Source organism: Ascaphus truei, chromosome 18, assembly GCF_040206685.1.
Source record: "Ascaphus truei isolate aAscTru1 chromosome 18, aAscTru1.hap1, whole genome shotgun sequence".
NCBI classification, from domain to species: Eukaryota; Metazoa; Chordata; class Amphibia; order Anura; family Ascaphidae; genus Ascaphus; species Ascaphus truei.
Window position 1 is genome coordinate 7,164,473 of NC_134500.1, and position 17,606 is coordinate 7,182,078.

A 17,606-nucleotide genomic window follows, 5' to 3' on the forward strand; every position below is an offset into this window, starting at 1 on the left:
TGATACACTGTTACTGTAATACCCTTTGAGAGTGATACACTGTTACTGTAATACCCTTTGAGAGTGATACACTGTTACTGTAATACCCTTTGAGAGTGATACACTGTTGCTGTAATACCCTTTGACCGTGATACACTGTTACTGTAATACCCTTTGACCGTGATACACTGTTACTGTAATACCCTTTGAGAGTGATACACTGTTGCTGTAATACCCTTTGAGAGTGATACACTGTTACTGTAATACCCTTTGACCGTGATACACTGTTACTGTAATACCCTTTGAGAGTGATACACTGTTACTGTAACACCCTTTGAGAGTGATACACTGTTGCTGTAATACCCTTTGAGAGTGATACACTGTTACTGTAATACCCTTTGAGAGTGATACACTGTTACTGTAATACCCTTTGAGAGTGATACACTGTTACTGTAATACCCTTTGACCGTGATACACTGTTACTGTAATACCCTTTGACCGTGATACACTGTTGCTGTAATACCCTTTGACCGTGATACACTGTTACTGTAATACCCTTTGAGAGTGATACACTGTTACTGTAATACCCTTTGACCGCGATACACTGTTACTGTAATACCCTTTGAGAGTGATACACTGTTACTGTAATACCCTTTGACCGTGATACACTGTTACTGTAATACCCTTTGAGAGTGATACACTGTTACTGTAATACCCTTTGACCGTGATACACTGTTACTGTAATACCCTTTGAGAGTGATACACTGTTACTGTAATACCCTTTGAGAGTGATACACTGTTACTGTAATACCCTTTGAGAGTGATGCACTGTTACTGTAATACCCTTTGAGAGTGATACACTGTTGCTGTAATACCCTTTGAGAGTCACTCTCAAAGGGTATTACAGTAACAGTGTATCACTCTCAAAGGGTATTACAGTAACAGTGTATCGCGGTCAAAGGGTATTACAGTAACAGTGTATCACTCTCAAAGGGTATTACAGTAACAGTGTATCACTCTCAAAGGGTATTACAGTAACAGTGTATTTTACAGGAAGGTCAGTGATGCTACATCTAACGCTGCCGAGTATCAATATATATTTCCAGCCTTTTACCGTCGGCTTCTTTCTGTATCTGCCCTTATTATTATTACAGGAGCATGAAAGATTACTGGGGGTAAGACAGAGGGAACAGAATGTATCCATGCTCGGCCCTTCCAAACATCGCATGCTGCGTCATACACCGCTATGTTGTCCCTTTTTACTGCCTTCCTTTTTCGGGGTCCCGTTCCCCCCCCCCGGGGTCCCCTTTCTCCCTCCCCCGTCCCCCCCCACTTACCGGGCGGCTCTGAAGCAGAACCAGCTTGGTCACTCTGATATCCACTTTAATTCCCAGACTTTGATGCTGAAACATGTTGTACACCTGCAAGAATCCCACGGCAGAAGCATGAGGATTACCCATCATCGTATGTTATACAGCGACAAAGCGACATGCTTTTCCTTTTTCATCCAACACACTCCCACACACAATCCCACTGTGTCTCCCACACACAATCCCACTGTGTCTCCCACACACAATCCCACTGTGTCTCCCACACCCCCACTGTGTCTCCCACACCCCCAATGTGTCTTCCACACTCCCTCACTCTGTGTCTCACACTGCCTGATGCTTTCTCTCACACTCTCACATGTTCCCACTGTTTCACGCTCCCACACACTCACTCACTCACTCACACTCACTCACACTCACTCATTGTAAAATCCTTTTTGTTACTTGGGAAGCATAACAGCATAAACACCCCCAACGAAAGAAAACAGCAGATGTGGTATATTCTATATGGTACACCAGTGGTGCGCAAACTGGGGGGCTCAGGAGGGCATGGGAATTTCTATATGGTACACTATATACCAGGGATGTGCAAACTTTTCCCCGTGCGCACCCCTGCCTGCTGTCTTCGGCGCCTCGTGACCCCCCACCGTCAAATGACGCCCCCTCCCCCCCCCAGGAAATCTAGCACCCCCCCAGGGGGGCACACCCCCCAGTTTGTGCACCCCTGCTATATAGGATATTGCAAGACGCCTCTATGTTATCTCATATCATGTTAGGATCTTGCACCCTGAGCATGTCCTGTTTTTATTTAAAGAAAATGTTTTTTAGTGTTAGAAAACAGGATTTTCCTCATCTCCAACTTCTGATGTTACCATGGTAACATTTCAACTGCGCCGGGCTCTGGGAGAGCTTCATTTTAACCTCAAACGCTGAAATTTCGTGAATGGAGCATCAGGTGTCAAAAATAAAAACAGCGCTGGGAACGGCCAAGAAAACATGTCTTAAAATCGGCCAAACAAAATGCAAAGAAAAATGGCGGTCACTGCAGACTGCCGCTGTAAGAGCAAGACTTTGCAGTCTCAATGTGTTAACTGCACTGTCACTCCAGTGCAGCGGTGGCCAACGCCAGCCCTCAAAGGCCAGGTTTCAAGGATATCCCCGCTTCAGCACAGGTGGCTCAATCATAGACTGTGCCACCTTTGCTGAAGCAGGGATATTCTGAAAACCTGACCTATTGGTGGCCCTTGAGGACAGGAGCCCTGCTCCAGTGTATGCGGGTAAAATAAATAAATAAAAATCGGTGTTGGAACAAGCAGCGGCAGGAGGCTCAGAACCGGTCCCGTCTCGGTGTAACCCCACCGCGGCCTGTCTGCGCAGAAGTAATGACAGGCGGCCTTCCCCCCCCCTTTGTTCCCCGAGGCAGAAATGCCTTGTTGGTGACACACAGCGATGGGAATTCTTGTGTGTCACATGCCTGTTAATACTGAGTTCCTAATGACCGTCACCTCTCGGGAAGTACTCCTCCTGCATTCCTGGGGGATCGGAGTACCCGGAGACACGTCTGGGGTGGGGGGTACTTATTTACACCATCTGCTGACAGGCAGAGCCGAGTATGAGCACTTGCTCCAAATATCTGAACATCCCATTTTAATATCTTTTCTCCCCCCTCTCTCAGGCTTAACTCATTCAATGCCAGAGGATAAACCTATTGGAGTGATTTTGTTGATATAAGAGATGAAAATTATCTAGCAGTGAGGGGGTTAATGTGGAGCAGTTAAATTAGGGGCGGCCAACAGGTCATGTTTTCAGTGTATCCCTGCTTCAGCACAGGTGGCTCAATCAGTGGCTCAGTCGAAGACTGAGACACTGATAGAGCCACCTGTGCTGAAGCAGGGACTGATTAAGCCACCTGTGCTGAAGACCTGAAAACCTGTCCTGTTGTTGGGGCTTGAGGACTGGAGTTGGCCACCCCTGATTTAAATCACACTTGGCATATAACCCGGCAAACACTACGATGGCCAAACGGTTGCCAAATACTCTTTGGCCTTGGTGAAAGGGTCTTGTGGTGGTCCTGGAGAGTACATCTGTTATAGGCCGAGATGTCTTTCATTGGGCACACAAGGACTTATTATATTATTGCACGGTTACAGGCTAAAAGCCGGCCGACCTTACAGGGCTCAAGGTGAGGGCCGGAGTGAGACCGCCACCGAACTGACCTAATGTGTCCGGGAACAATGTAGCAGGTTTGGAGAAACTGCACCTTTATTTACTCCACACCGCAGTGGGGTTCAACCTGTCTTTGCTTAAGGAACCCTACCATTATATTGTGAAATTCTGCAGAACCCCAACCCTCTCTAATAGCGCGTCTGAGATCAGATGCATTGTAAGGAACCCCAACCCTCTCTAATAGCGTGTTTGAGATCAGATGCATTGTAAGGAACCCCAACCCTCTCTAATAGCGTGTTTGAGATCAGATGCATTGTAAGGAACCCCAACCTTCTCTAATAGCGTGTCTGAGATCAGATGCATTGTACGGAACCCCAACCCTCTCTAATAGCGCGCCTGAGATTAGATGCATTGTAAGGAACCCCGACCCTCTCTAATAGCGCGTCTGAGATCAGATGCATTGTAAGGAACCCCAACCTCTCTAATAGCGCGCCTGAGATCAGATGCGTTGTAATGAACCCCAACCCTCTCTAATAGCGCGTCTGAGATCAGATGCATTGTAAGGAGCCCCAACCCTCTCTAATAGCGCGTCTGAGATTAGATGCATTGTAAGGAACCCCAACCCTCTCTAATAGCGTGCCTGAGATCAGATGCATTGTAAGGAACCCCAACCCTCTCTAATAGCGCGTCTGAGATCAGATGCATTGTAAGGAACCCCAACACTCTAATAGCGCGTCTGAGATCAGATGCATTGTAAGGAACCCCGACCCTCTCTAATAGCGCGTCTGAGATCAGATGCATTGTAAATTCTTCCGTATTTGGTATAATGACCTGAAAATGACAGAACCCTTGTTGAAAAACACTGGCACCGACAGAAAGAACCAGGCGAGTCTGTAACAGAAGCTTCAAACTGTTTAAGTCTTTTTATATCTGGTGGGAATTACGAGCTAAGATCCCTTTGTGCTCTGCGCTTATTCCTCGACACCGCGACGTGTCGAGCGCCTCTCTGGCAGCTGGAATTATAGCTCTCACATTTCATTGGGTAGAGGCGTTTTATTTGTATTTATTTTTCGGCTGGGGGCCGCTGATCTCATCCCTTAAAGCAGCCAGCGACCTGAAGCAGATTCCAGACGCTTCGCATGGACTGCGGCCCCTTAACAGCTGCCGTGGAATTGAAATAGTGCGTGACACATGCAGAGCTGTGTACTGCACGTGCCACGGAGCCACGGAGCCACCCGGTATGAAGAACACGCAGGGGGCAATAACTTGCCCAGGTCCCTGTCCTGGAGAACCAGCAGTCTCATTTTGGATCTTGAGGCCCAGAGAGATAAAGTGATTTGGCGCTCGCAAGGCAGTGACGCGGTTACATCACGTGGGCGTACGTACCATGTTCATCACGGTCAGAATAAACCTCTGCGCGGCGTCCGCTCCGTGGTACTGCACCATATCAGCATCGGCGACCACCAGCGTCTCCACGGTGTGCTCTTCCGTCAGCCGGATGGCGTTCCTGCGCTCACGCCATTCGCTCGCCGCTTTGCTTTTCTTCGGCGTCCTAGTCTTCCCTGCATTGGGTCAATTAATTCTCTTCATTCACTTATTCCTGCAGTTAATTCCATGCTAGCGGTCTTGCTTAGATTGTAAGCTCTGCGGGGCAGCGGCTGCCCCCTCACTGCTTCCCGTCGTGTCTGTAGGGCGCAGTGATCCAGCGTTAAGTCCCATTGATTGGAATAAGAAGAGTTAAGGCTGGATCGGGGGTGCTAACCCTTCCTGGCGTGCAATCTTGTATCTCTTACAGTCAGCTTGATACAAGAATTCAATCCTACTAATAATAAACACAAGCATTCTAGAGTGTAAGCTCTGCGGGGCAGGAACCTCCTTCTTATTCTGCGTGTCTTAACATCTATGTAACTCTTTGTTATACAATGTTGCTGTCCTCCCTCTCACATTGTACTGCGCTATGGAACATATTGGCACCATCCAAATAAAAGATATTATTAATCATAATAAAAACTACACCACTCGAATACTATGTGTCCGCAGACATAAATATACAGGGCCAAAGGAAACTCAAACCCTGCACAGCAAGGCGTGAGACTATAACGTGTTATCCAGGAGCTGGTACAAATACCCTCTGTATATTAATAACCCTGCACTGCTGGACTGGTTTGCCGCAGTGTCTTGAACGGCCTCTTCAGCAGTGAAAGGGTTAAAGCCATGCCTACCTTTCTGTAACAAACAAAAAACGGGGTTAAGCTGCAACTATTGTCAGTCAGCAGTTTAGGAACGTGTGTGTCTCTGTGTTTGTGTGTGTGTGGTGTTTCTGTGTGTGCGGTGTGGTGTGTGTCTCTGTGTGTGTGTGGTGTGTCTGTGTCTGGTGTGTCTCTAGTGTGTATGTGTGTCTCTGTGTGTGTATGTGTGTCTTTGTGTGTGGTGTGTCTCGTGTGTGTGTGTGTGTGTGTGTATGTGTGTGGGGATGGTGTGTGTGGTGTGTGTGGTGTGTGTCTGTTTTACAGCTCAGAAAAGCACTGGAACTGCACCCCGCAAACTGCAGAACCATTAGCTGCTTAAATGTCCGCGTCACTGGGTATACGGCATAATGAGACAAACGTGTTAACGTTTCAGGGCAGCATCTCCTTCGTCAGAACTTACACGTATATACTGTACATACACATAATAACACTCACCCCCCAACGCCACGAACACAGAGACTGGTTCTGCTTGTTACGCTATATTCCCATTAAACTGGACGTTTAAGCAGCTAATGTTTCGGTGGTTTTCTGTGTGCTCGTCTTGCATATTCCTGTGCTGGAGCAGGGGGCTCAACTCCAGTCCCCCCCACCCCCCCCTCCAAACACGTCAAGTTTTCAGGATATCCCTGCTTCAGCACAGGTGACTCTATCAGAGGCTGAGTCGAAGACTGAGCCTGTGATTGAGCCACCTGTGCTGAAGCTGGGATATCCTTAACCTGACCTGTTGGGGGGGGGGGGGGGGAGGTTGAGGATTTGATTTCCCAGTCCTGCATGCTTCAGCTCACTTTGTTGTATACAGTGTCTGTTTTGTAACCTCTGGTAGTGTGCTCCCACTGTATCTTTCCACCGCCCCAATCATTCACACCCAATGCATCGTGGCTGGTTCCTCTGAAACGCTAAGAAGGTCTCTTCTTCTTCTTCTTCTTCTTCACACCGTGCTGTGTATTTAGCTGCGGGAAACGCCCCACCCCAAGTGCTTACAATCTTATTTTTGTGGTTCAAGACCCATATTTACTCATTCGCCAATGGAGTAGCCCCACCAAATATGGCTGGATGGATTTTGCATATCTGGGGGCTGGGAAATGAACGTGTGCCAGCACCCCCCCCCCCACATAACCCCCCCACCCCCCCCCCCGAGGAAGTGGGACTCGAAGCGCACAAAGAACTGGACACGTTTGGCTTGTCCAAGTTACCTGCGCCTGTCCTTAAATGATCATTTCTTTTACATACATAGATTTAACCCCACGTTACCCTGATTCTGCGACAGTGGGAGCGAGAGATTAACCCCGCATTGGCCACTCCTGGGCTGTCCCCTTTAACACCACGTTGTGTGCAAGTACTGGAGAGAACATCGATGTTAAAAAGTGTGCGGTGAGCATCCCCTCCCAACTCACCGGATACAACGTGGCAGTTACTGCGCGGCGCGGCAGAGCGCGCAGGTGAGCTGGGCACCGGTGACCGCCTCCGCCTGATGACATGTTCTCTTCCAGTGAAGGCGTCCCCAGAGCGCGCCGTGGCGTTTGCTGGCTGTATCACCAGCTGCTCCTCTCCTATCTGAATGTATCCGACCTGAGTGGGAGATTAGAGCCGTCTGACACACAGCAATACTCTGCAAAGTGACTATTAGATTGTAAGCTCTTCGGGACAGGGACGCCATTCCCTAAATGTCACTGTTATGTTGAAGCACTTCTCCCCATTATGTCTTATTTATATGATTATGATGCTATATAAATAGATATACATGTATACGTATATGAACATCTATAGGCCCTTCCACCGCTGTGCCAGCCTAGCCTGCCTCTTTCTAATACTCATCACTAGCGCTGGCTCAATGACTCCTCCCTAATAAAGAGACATTGGTCGTGCGTACATGGGGTATGTGTTCCGCCGCAGAGAGCTCCCGCCGCAGAGAGCTCCCGCCGCAGAGATCCCGCCGCAGAGAGCTCCCGCCGCAGAGAGCTCCCGCCGCAAAGAGCTCCCGCCGCAGAGACGTCCCACCGCAGAGAGCTCCCGCCGCAGAGAGGACCCGCCGCAGAGAGGTCCCGCCGCAGAGACGTCCCGCCGCAGAGACGTCCCGCCGCAGAGAGCTCCCGCCGCAGAGAGGACCCGCCGCAGAGAGGTCCCGCCGCAGAGACGTCCCGCCGCAGAGACGTCCCGCCGCAGAGACGTCCCGCCGCAGAGACGTCCCGCCGCAGAGAGCTTCCGCCGCAGAGACGTCCCGCCGCAGAGACGTCCCGCCGCAGAGACGTCCCGCCGCAGAGAGGACCCGCCGCAGAGACGTCCCGCCGCAGAGAGCTCCCGCCACAGAGACGTCCCGCCGCAGAGAGGTCCCGCCGCAGAGAGCTCCCGCCGCAGAGAGCTCCCGCCGCAGAGAGGACCCGCCGCAGAGACGTCCCGCCGCAGAGAGCTCCCGCCGCAGAGAGCTCCCGCCGCAGAGAGCTCCCGCCGCAGAGAGCTCCCGCCGCAGAGACGTCCCGCCGCAGAGACGTCCCGCCGCAGAGACGTCCCGCCGCAGAGACGTCCCGCCGCAGAGACGTCCCGCCGCAGAGAGGTGCACTATCCTAGGACACTTTGATCATTCTAGTGTGGCTGACGTGGTTACTGGGGCGTGGATGATGACATCACGAGACAAAGGGATAGCTCTCATGTCTAGGGAATGTGCCACTTAGCTATGTACTGCAGGCCCCCACACCTCCAGAAGGGTTCTCTGAAGCAGGGGGGCTCAACTCCAGACCTCGAGACCCTCCCAAACAGGTCAGGCTTTTAGGATATCCCTGCTTCAGCACAGGTTGCTCAAATCAGTGGCTCAGTCTAAGACAAAGACTGAGCCACTGATTGTGCCACCTGTGCTGAAGCAGGGATATCCTTAAAACCTGACCTGTTGGGAGAGGGGGGTCTTGAGGTCTGGAGTTGAGCCCCCCTGCTCTTCAGCATACCGGGCTCAGTGATAATGGGGCGTTGCCTCCAAGCTGCATGAATCCCACCTGCACAGAATACCCCATTGCACCCCTCCTATCACACACCCTCCTAGTATCAAGTGATAGGAGAAGTGCATCTAATGCACGGTGAGCTTATATGGCTTCAATCCCTACCCTGGCAGAGGTGCAACACATGCAGTGTGAGGGTGGTGTGTCCGCGGCGTGTATGCAAGGTGTACTGATGTCATGCAGCCACAATCCCTGCACACTTGTGTGTGAAGCCACAATCCCTGTACACGTGTGTGTGTGTGTGTGTGTAACACAATCCCAGCACATGTGGGTGTGTAGACACAATCTGTGCATGTGTGTATGTGTGTGTAGCCACAATCCCTGCATTATTGTGTGTGTGTGTGTATGTGTGTGTAGCCACAATCCCTGCATTAGTGTGTGTGTGTGTGTGTAGCCACAATCCCTGCATTAGTGTGTGTGTGTGTGTGTGTAGCCACAATCCCAGCACGTGTGGGTGTGTAGCCACAATCTGTGCGTGTGTGTGTATGTCTGATACTTCCGATGAAAGGATATTATCCGCTCAGATTGTATGCCCTCTGGACATGACAATTATATGATACTAATGAAGAGTAGAGACCAAGAAAAATCCAATATATTAATGTAAATAAATTGACAAAACTGGAACCCTGAGGCCCCTTTTTCACGAAACAACCCATATGACCCAATAACCAGTACCGGTGCCGAGTTTGTATGGTTTTAGCTGTATGTTTATTTCTTGTTCCCACAAATGTCATGTTTAAGGAAAATTAGAAAATGCAATAAAAATCCACTCTAATAATAAATCTATATTCTAATGATACTCTGCGTGCATGGAGTATCCCGTCTGCTAATGCTTCCCGTTACTACAGTAACACAAACGCACTTTGATAAAACGACGCTCGCGGGGTGTCCCGGTGACGCGAGACTCCCCTACGCCGCGGACCCTTCTGATCTGGACACACACGCTCGTGAAATGCTTCTCCTCCTCTGGTAACACAAATGCCCACGGGCAGCGTGGAAGTGTGCAACCCAAGCAGGGCACGCGCGTTAACCCCTTCACTGCCAGATCGCCTGCCACGTATCGCACAGCGATGCCATCTCATCTGGCAGCAAAGGGGTTAAAAGGCTGCTACAGATCCCCAGAGATCTGATTAAAGCCGGATCAATTAACCCCATGTTTGTACAATGTGCACCTGCGCAGGGCGGACCTGTTTTCTGCACCCCTCTAACACCCATATTATAAACATAGCAGAACAGGGCTGGCCAACTCCAGTCCTCAAGGGCCACCAACAGGTCAGGTTTTCAGGATATCCCTGCTTCAGCATAGGTGGCTCAATCAGTCCCTGCTTCAGCACAGGTGGCTGAATCAGAGGTGCAGTCTTTGACTGAGCCCCCTGTGCTGAAGCAGGGATATCCTGAAAACCTGACCTGTTGGTGGCCCTTGAGGACTGGAGTTGCCCGCCCCTGTAACAGAAGGTATTTAGCAGGGATACCGCATGTCTGCATATAATTTAAAAATGGACAAAACAAGGTCGCGGAAGGATGAAGTGACTGACAAGAGGATGGGGGTAATACGGGAGGTACTCACCAGAGGATGGGGGTAATACGGGAGGTACTCACCAGAGGATGGGGGTAATACGGGAGGTACTCACCAGAGGATGGGGGTAATACGGGAGGTACTCACCAGAGGATGGGGGTAATACGGGAGGTACTCACCAGAGGATGGGGGTAATACGGGAGGTACTCACCAGAGGATGGGGGTAATACGGGAGGTACTCACCAGAGGATGGGGGTAATAAGGGAGGTACTCACCAGAGGATGGGGGTAATAAGGGAGGTACTCACCAGAGGATGGGGGTAATACGGGAGGTACTCACCAGAGGATGGGGGTAATACGGGAGGTACTCACCAGAGGATGGGGGTAATACGGGAGGTACTCACCAGAGGATGGGGGTAATACGGGAGGTACTCACCAGAGGATGGGGGTAATACGGGAGGTACTCAGAGGATGGGGGTAATACGGGAGGTACTCACCAGAGGATGGGGGTAATACGGGAGGTACTCACCAGAGGATGGGGGTAATACGGGAGGTACTCACCAGAGGATGGGGGTAATACGGGAGGTACTCACCAGAGGATGGGGGTAATACGGGAGGTATTCACCAGAGGATGGGGGTAATACGGGAGGTACTCAGAGGATGGGGGTAATACGGGAGGTACTCACCAGAGGATGGGGGTAATACGGGAGGTACTCACCAGAGGATGGGGGTAATACGGGAGGTACTCACCAGAGGATGGGGGTAATACGGGAGGTACTCACCAGAGGATGGGGGTAATACGGGAGGTACTCACCAGAGGATGGGGGTAATACGGGAGGTACTCACCAGAGGATGGGGGTAATACGGGAGGTACTCACCAGAGGATGGGGGTAATACGGGAGGTACTCACCAGGGGATGGGGGTAATACGGGAGGTACTCACCAGGGGATGGGGGTAATACGGGAGGTACTCACCAGACCGCCGCCGCCGCATGTGCTCACAGATACAAACGAGTTGTTCTGGTTTAAAACCTCCCCGGTATAGAAGCACGGCTCCCCCCCCGGGACCGTGGTCACGGTTCCCCGCTCCGTTTTCTCTTCCACCGAGAACCCCGGTGCCAGGAAGCGGTGGTCCCTGCGCAGGCGGAGGAATTGGTCCCTCCCGAACGCCGGCAGGTGGACGTAGACGTGGCCCCACTGGCTTCCCGTGGCTGCCGGCAAGGAGCGTGGTCTTCGGGGAGGCCTGGTGGCAGGGTCCCCTTCTCTCAGCAGGAGCGGGAGCTCGGCCGGACTTATTACCCGGGGGATCACCACTTCCAGGGTCGCGTCAGAGGCTTCCGCTACAAAACAGGACAGGAATCTCATGGTACCGTGGGGTATGGAGTACTATTACTTTGTGGAGTACTTGGTATTCACATGCCGGAAGTACCAGCGCTTATTCATTTATAGATCACTAATTCATTATGTACATATCAAGACTACCATTACTTCTCACAGGGGTGGGCAACGCCAGTCCTCAAGGGCCACCAACAGGTCAGGTTTTCAGGCTATCCCTGCTTTAACACAGGTGGCTCAAATCAGTCGCAGCTTCAGCACAGGTGGCTCAATCAGTGGCTCAGTCTTCGACTGAGCCACTGATTGAGCCACCTGCTGAAGCAGGGATATCCTGAAAACCTGTCCTGTTGGTGGCCCTGGAGGACAGGACTTGCTCACCCATGCCTTATCACCATTACTTATGAAACATTTAAAAACAAGATGCCTTTATTTTGAAGTCTTACTCCCTTTTTCCCTAGCCGGTTCCCCTTGCAATAAAGCGGATTATTTCCGGATTACGTAAAACGTGGGATTGGCCGTCGCCCCCATTTTCCCGCCCCCCCCCCCCCCCCCACAAAGACAGAGACCCTTTAAAAATAATTTCAAATATAAAAGATCACTTGCGAGCACTTTCAGGTCTGCAGCCCTGCCTTTCCCCATTATCTCTTAGCATACACTGCAGCCAGGGATTCTGGGTAATGGCATGCAAATGAGCACATTGTCACTTTTTGCTTCTTGTCCATTTTAACATGGGAACCCCTATTATCACATACTTTGGCGGGTTTTTATAAGATTTACCTAATCTCTAGATGTTCTAAGAATAAAGTTGCTGGCGATGTACTTCTTTATCTCCGGCTGTGCTGCAATAGCCGTGTCACACGCAGGCAGACACGCTAAGAAGAGGCGCTGCCCTATGAGCGTTCACCTGTAGATCATTACCCAGAAGGCCTGGCTGGAGCAGGAGCATTGTATGCTGTGCGAGTATCGGGTTTAGGGGGGGGCCTGTCTGGGACATGAATGTGCTCATCCATGTTGTTTTTCATTACGGCTAACGAGATCAGCAGCACGATTACGTTTTAAAGAGATAATGGGAAAGCGCAATGATTACCAGATACTCAAATTAAGCAGATCACTAAATAAACAGAAACAGGCTCCGGTGTTCCCCCGGAGCAAAGAAGTGAGGGGGGGAAGATTGGGGCCATGGTGCCGCAGACCGTGCGGGGGGCGTCCGCACGCTGAGCGATCAGAGTAAGGCGGTGATCGCGTCCATGCGGCGTGCGGGCGCGCGAGAAATCAGTTGAAACTGATTTCTTGGCGCGTCAGGCCGGTCACGTGAGCGGTTCGCCCAGCTCCGTGACGCCCCTAGGAACGCCCCCGACGGCCAGGGAAAGCACCCGCTTCACGCGGGTCACTTCCGAGCCTCCGCGCGGGCGAAGGTGCCATGGCGCCAGCCTAAGTTAGGCAGCTAACAATGAACACCGCGGGATTATGGTGGCGTTGTCGGTCTGGCCCCACTTTGCAGCAGAGATCCAGAGCTGACCCGCAATGTGACACTTCTCTGTACCTCCACCTAGAAGGGGGCGCCCGGCCAAACGCTGCGCAGAATCAGCTGTGCTGAAGGGTGACAGCGCCAAGCGCTCAGGTTCCAACCTCAGTGTCCAAGTCCTAATGAACGGAAACTCTGATGTACTGTACAGCTGTGCAGCGCTGCCAGGAACACAGAACCCAGCGCAGGGCAAGCAAACAGAAAGGGCCCCTTCTCACAGGCACACACACACACACACAGCAACACACGGACACACACACACACACACACACACACACACACACAGCAACACACAACCCAGCGCAGGGCAACCAAACAGAAAGGGCCCCTTCTCACAGGCACACACACAGCAACACACGGACACACACACAGCAACACACACACACACAGGAACACAGAACCCAGCGCAGGGCAAGCAAACAGAAAGGGCCCCTTCTCACAGGCACACACACACACACACACACACACACACACACACACACAGCAACACACGGACACACACACAGCAACACACGGACACAGCAACACACGGACACACACACAGCAACACACGGACACAGCAGCACAGCAACACCAACACACAGAACCCAGCGCAGGGCAACCAAACAGAAAGGGCCCCTTCTCACAGGCACACACACACACACACACAGCAACACACGGACACACACACAGGAACACAGAACCCAGCGCAGGGCAAGCAAACAGAAAGGGCCCCTTCTCACAGGCACACACACACACAGCAACACACGGACACACACACAGCAACACACGGACACACACACAGCAACACACGGACACAGCAACACAGCAACACCAACACAGAACCCAGCGCAGGGCAACCAAACAGAAAGGGCCCCTTCTCACAGGCACACACACACAGCAACACACGACACACACACAGCAACACACACACACGGACACACCAACACACACACACACACACACAGAACCCAGCGCAGGGCAACGCATCAGCTAGGAAAACAGAAAGGGCCCCTTCTCACAGGCACACACACAGCAACACACGGACACACACACAGCAACACACACACACGGACACACCAACACACACACACAGAACCCAGCGCAGGGCAACGCATCAGCTAGGAAAACAGAAAGGGCCCCTTCTCACAGGCACACACACAGCAACACACGGACACACACACAGCAACACACGGACACACACACACAGAACCCAGCGCAGGGTAACGCATCAGGTAGGAAAACAGAAAGGGCCCCTTCTCACAGGCACACACACAGACACACACACACAGCAACACACGGACACACACACAGGCACACACACAGACACACACACACAGCAACACACGGACACACACACAGGCACACAGAACCCAGCGCAGGGTAACGCATCAGCTAGGAAAACAGTAAGGGCCCCTTCTCACAGGCACACACACACAGGCACACACACGGACACACACACACAGCAACACACACACACACGGACACACACACACACAGCAACACACACACGGAACCCAGCGCAGGTTAAAGAATCAGCTAGGAAAACAGAAAGGGCCCCTTCTCACAGGCACACACGGACACACACACACAGCAACACACAGGCACAGGCACACACACACACACACACCGACACACACAAGCACTCACGGGACACAGACAGGCACACACACACACAGCCATCCAGCCAAAGTCCTGAGGCCTCAGCATAGGCTGCTCATGTACAGGAACCAAGGGGCAGATTTACTAAGCTGCGCTTAGTGTTTTATGGAATAGCATTGCTTAGTAAACATGGGCCGTTAGTAATATTACTATTATCTCTTCATTTGCATACTGCCCGGGTTGCTTTCATTAGTCTGGTTCACATTCCAAAGCATTTTTTAACCCCTCGGGTGGAGACAGCGACATGCTGTGCATGTGCTAAGCAGCGTAATATTATGCAGAGCGCTGCATCCATTAATATGCCCCATTAAAGGGGTACCAGGATTAGAGCGGGGGGGGGGGGCAACTCCAGTCCTCAAGGGCTATCAACAGGTCAGGTTTTCAGGATATCCCTGCTTCCGTACAGGTGGCTCAATCAGCGGCGCAGTCTAAGACTGAGCCGCTGATTGAGTCACCTGTGCTGAAGCAGGGATATCCTGAAAACCTGACCTGTTGGTGGCCCTTGAGGACCCCTGAATTAACCCCTTGGGTCCACCTGTTGAATTTTCCTTAGTACCTTTTGGGAGGAGTATTTCACCGGTACTCAGAGCAACACCTCACACCTATTCTGTTCCAGAGTTTGCAGTCAGGAGACTTTGATATATACTCCTGCCCCACAGAGCTTACAATCTAATGCTTGGCTGTGTCCCTGCACTTACCTGGGGGTAGCAGCAGGCACAGGAGGCTCAGGAGCAGCATGTTGTCCGGGAGGGGGGTGCAGCCCTAGTAATAGTGTGGTACTTGCAGCCGTAGTAACAGAGTATTTGCAGTGTTGTTGCAGCTGTAGCTCAGGATACCTGCAGCAGTGTTTATACAGTAGGATGGATGAAGGGTACTTGCAGGGTAGAAAGGAGATGCAGTCCCAGATACTTGCACAGGATGAGTAATATACAGTGCAGTACTAAGGTACTTTAGAGGAATATCAGGATTTAGTGCCCGCTAGTATTAGGATGCAGTGCCAGGTACTTGCAGGGTAGTATTAGGATGCAGTGCCGGGTAGTATTAGACGCATGGCCGAGTACTTGCGGGTTATATTGTATGCAGTGCTGGGCAGTACTAGGATGCAATGTCGATTTCTTGTAGTGTAGTATTAGGATGCAGTGTCAAGTACTTGCAGGGTAATATTAGATGTGTGCCAGGTACTTGCAGGGTAGTATTAGATACTGTCTCAGGTACTTGCAGGGTAGTATTAGATGCTGTGCCGGGTACTTGCAAGGTAGTATTAGATGTGTGCCAGATACTTGCAGGGTAGTTTTAGATGCTGTGCCAGGTACTTGCAGGGTAGTATTAGATATTGTGCCGGGTACTTGGAGGGTAGTATTAGATGCTTTGCAGGTTAGTATTAGATTATGTGCCGGGTACTTGCAGGGTAGTATTAGATGCTGTGCCAGGTAGTATTAGATCCTGTGCCAGGTAGTATTAGATGCTGTGTCGGGTACTTGCAGGGTAGCATTAGATACTGTGCCAGGTAGTATTAGATACTTGCAGGGTAGTATTAGATACTTGCAGGGTAGTATTAGATGCTGTGCCAGGTAGTATTAGATGTGTGCCAGGTAGTATTAGATGCTGTGCCAGGTAGTATTAGATACTTGCAGGGTAGTATTGATGCTGTGCCGGGTAGTATTAGATACTCGCAGGGTAGTATTGATGCTGTGCCGGTTACTTGCAGAGTAGTATTGATGCTGTGCCGGTTACTTGCAGGGTAGTATTGATGCTGTGCCGGGTAGTATTAGATACTCGCAGGGTAGTATTGATGCTGTGCCGGGTAGCATTAGATACTCGCAGGGTAGTATTGATGCTGTGCCGGGTAGTATTAGATACTCGCAGGGTAGTATTGATGCTGTGCCGGGTAGTATTAGATACTCGCAGGGTAGTATTGATGCTGTGCCGGGTAGCATTAGATACTCGCAGGGTAGTATTGATGCTGTGCCGGGTAGTATTAGATACTCGCAGGGTAGTATTGATGCTGTGCCGGGTAGTATTAGATACTCGCAGGGTAGTATTGATGCTGTGCCGGGTAGTATTAGATACTCGCAGGGTAGTATTGATGCTGTGCCGGGTACTTAGATCATCACAGTGTTTGCACAGCGGACAAACTCAACGGGAGCTTCAGGCCACGCCCACTGTGCACCAAGCGCTCCAATTAGAAGTCGGCCGGGCTAGGGGAGGGGCGGTTCCAGTCCCGGGATTAGCTGAGAGGCCCGGCGTGGGGCGGGGCCGAGTGCGGTACACGTGGTTGGGACGCAGTGCTGGGGAGCGCCGCCAGGGGGAGCAGAGTGCGAGGCAGGAGGGCACCCGGAGATCTGAGAGGGGTAACTGGGGGAGGAGGGGGTTGGTGCAATTGAGGGGGACAGAGAGGGGTCAGACGAGGGATACAGGGGGACAGAGAGGAGGGACAGAGAGGGGACAGACGAGGTACAGAGAGGGGACAGAGATGGGGACAGACGAGGGAGAGAGGGGGCAGACGAGGGATAGAGGGGGACTGAGAGGGGGGCAGACGAGGTACAGAGAGGGGACAGAGAGGGGGACAGACGAGGGATAGAGGGGGACAGAGAGGGGGGCAGACGAGGGACAGATGAGGGATAGAGAGAGGGGGCAGATGAGGGACGGAGAGGGGGCAGATGAGGGATAGAGAGGGACAGAGAGGGTGCAGATGAGGGATAGAGAGGGACAGAGAGGGGGCAAATGAGGGATAGAGAGGGACATAGAGTGGGCAAATGAGGGATAGAGAGGGACATAGAGTGGGCAAATGAGGGATAGATAGGGGACAGAGAGGGGGGCAGACGAGGGACAGATGAGGGACAAAGAGGGGACAGATGAGGGATAGAGAGAGGGGCAGATGA

General features: G+C 51.6%; 1 protein-coding gene across 1 annotated transcript in view; it reads right to left on the reverse strand.

Moving 5' to 3' along the window:
- The window catches only part of ADAMTS17 (ADAM metallopeptidase with thrombospondin type 1 motif 17), a 112,962-nt gene extending 96,133 nt beyond the window's left edge, over positions 1–16,829 (reverse strand). The window contains exons 1-5 of the mRNA XM_075575279.1: positions 15,423–16,829; positions 11,199–11,563; positions 7,117–7,291; positions 4,860–5,035; positions 1,317–1,400 (exon numbers count right to left, since the gene is read on the reverse strand). Of these exons, the coding sequence (XP_075431394.1) occupies positions 1,317–1,400; positions 4,860–5,035; positions 7,117–7,291; positions 11,199–11,563; positions 15,423–15,462 (840 nt within the window). The 5' untranslated portion in view covers positions 15,463–16,829. The remainder of the gene's footprint in view (positions 1–1,316; positions 1,401–4,859; positions 5,036–7,116; positions 7,292–11,198; positions 11,564–15,422) is intronic.
- Between the last annotated feature and the right edge of the window lie 777 nt (positions 16,830–17,606).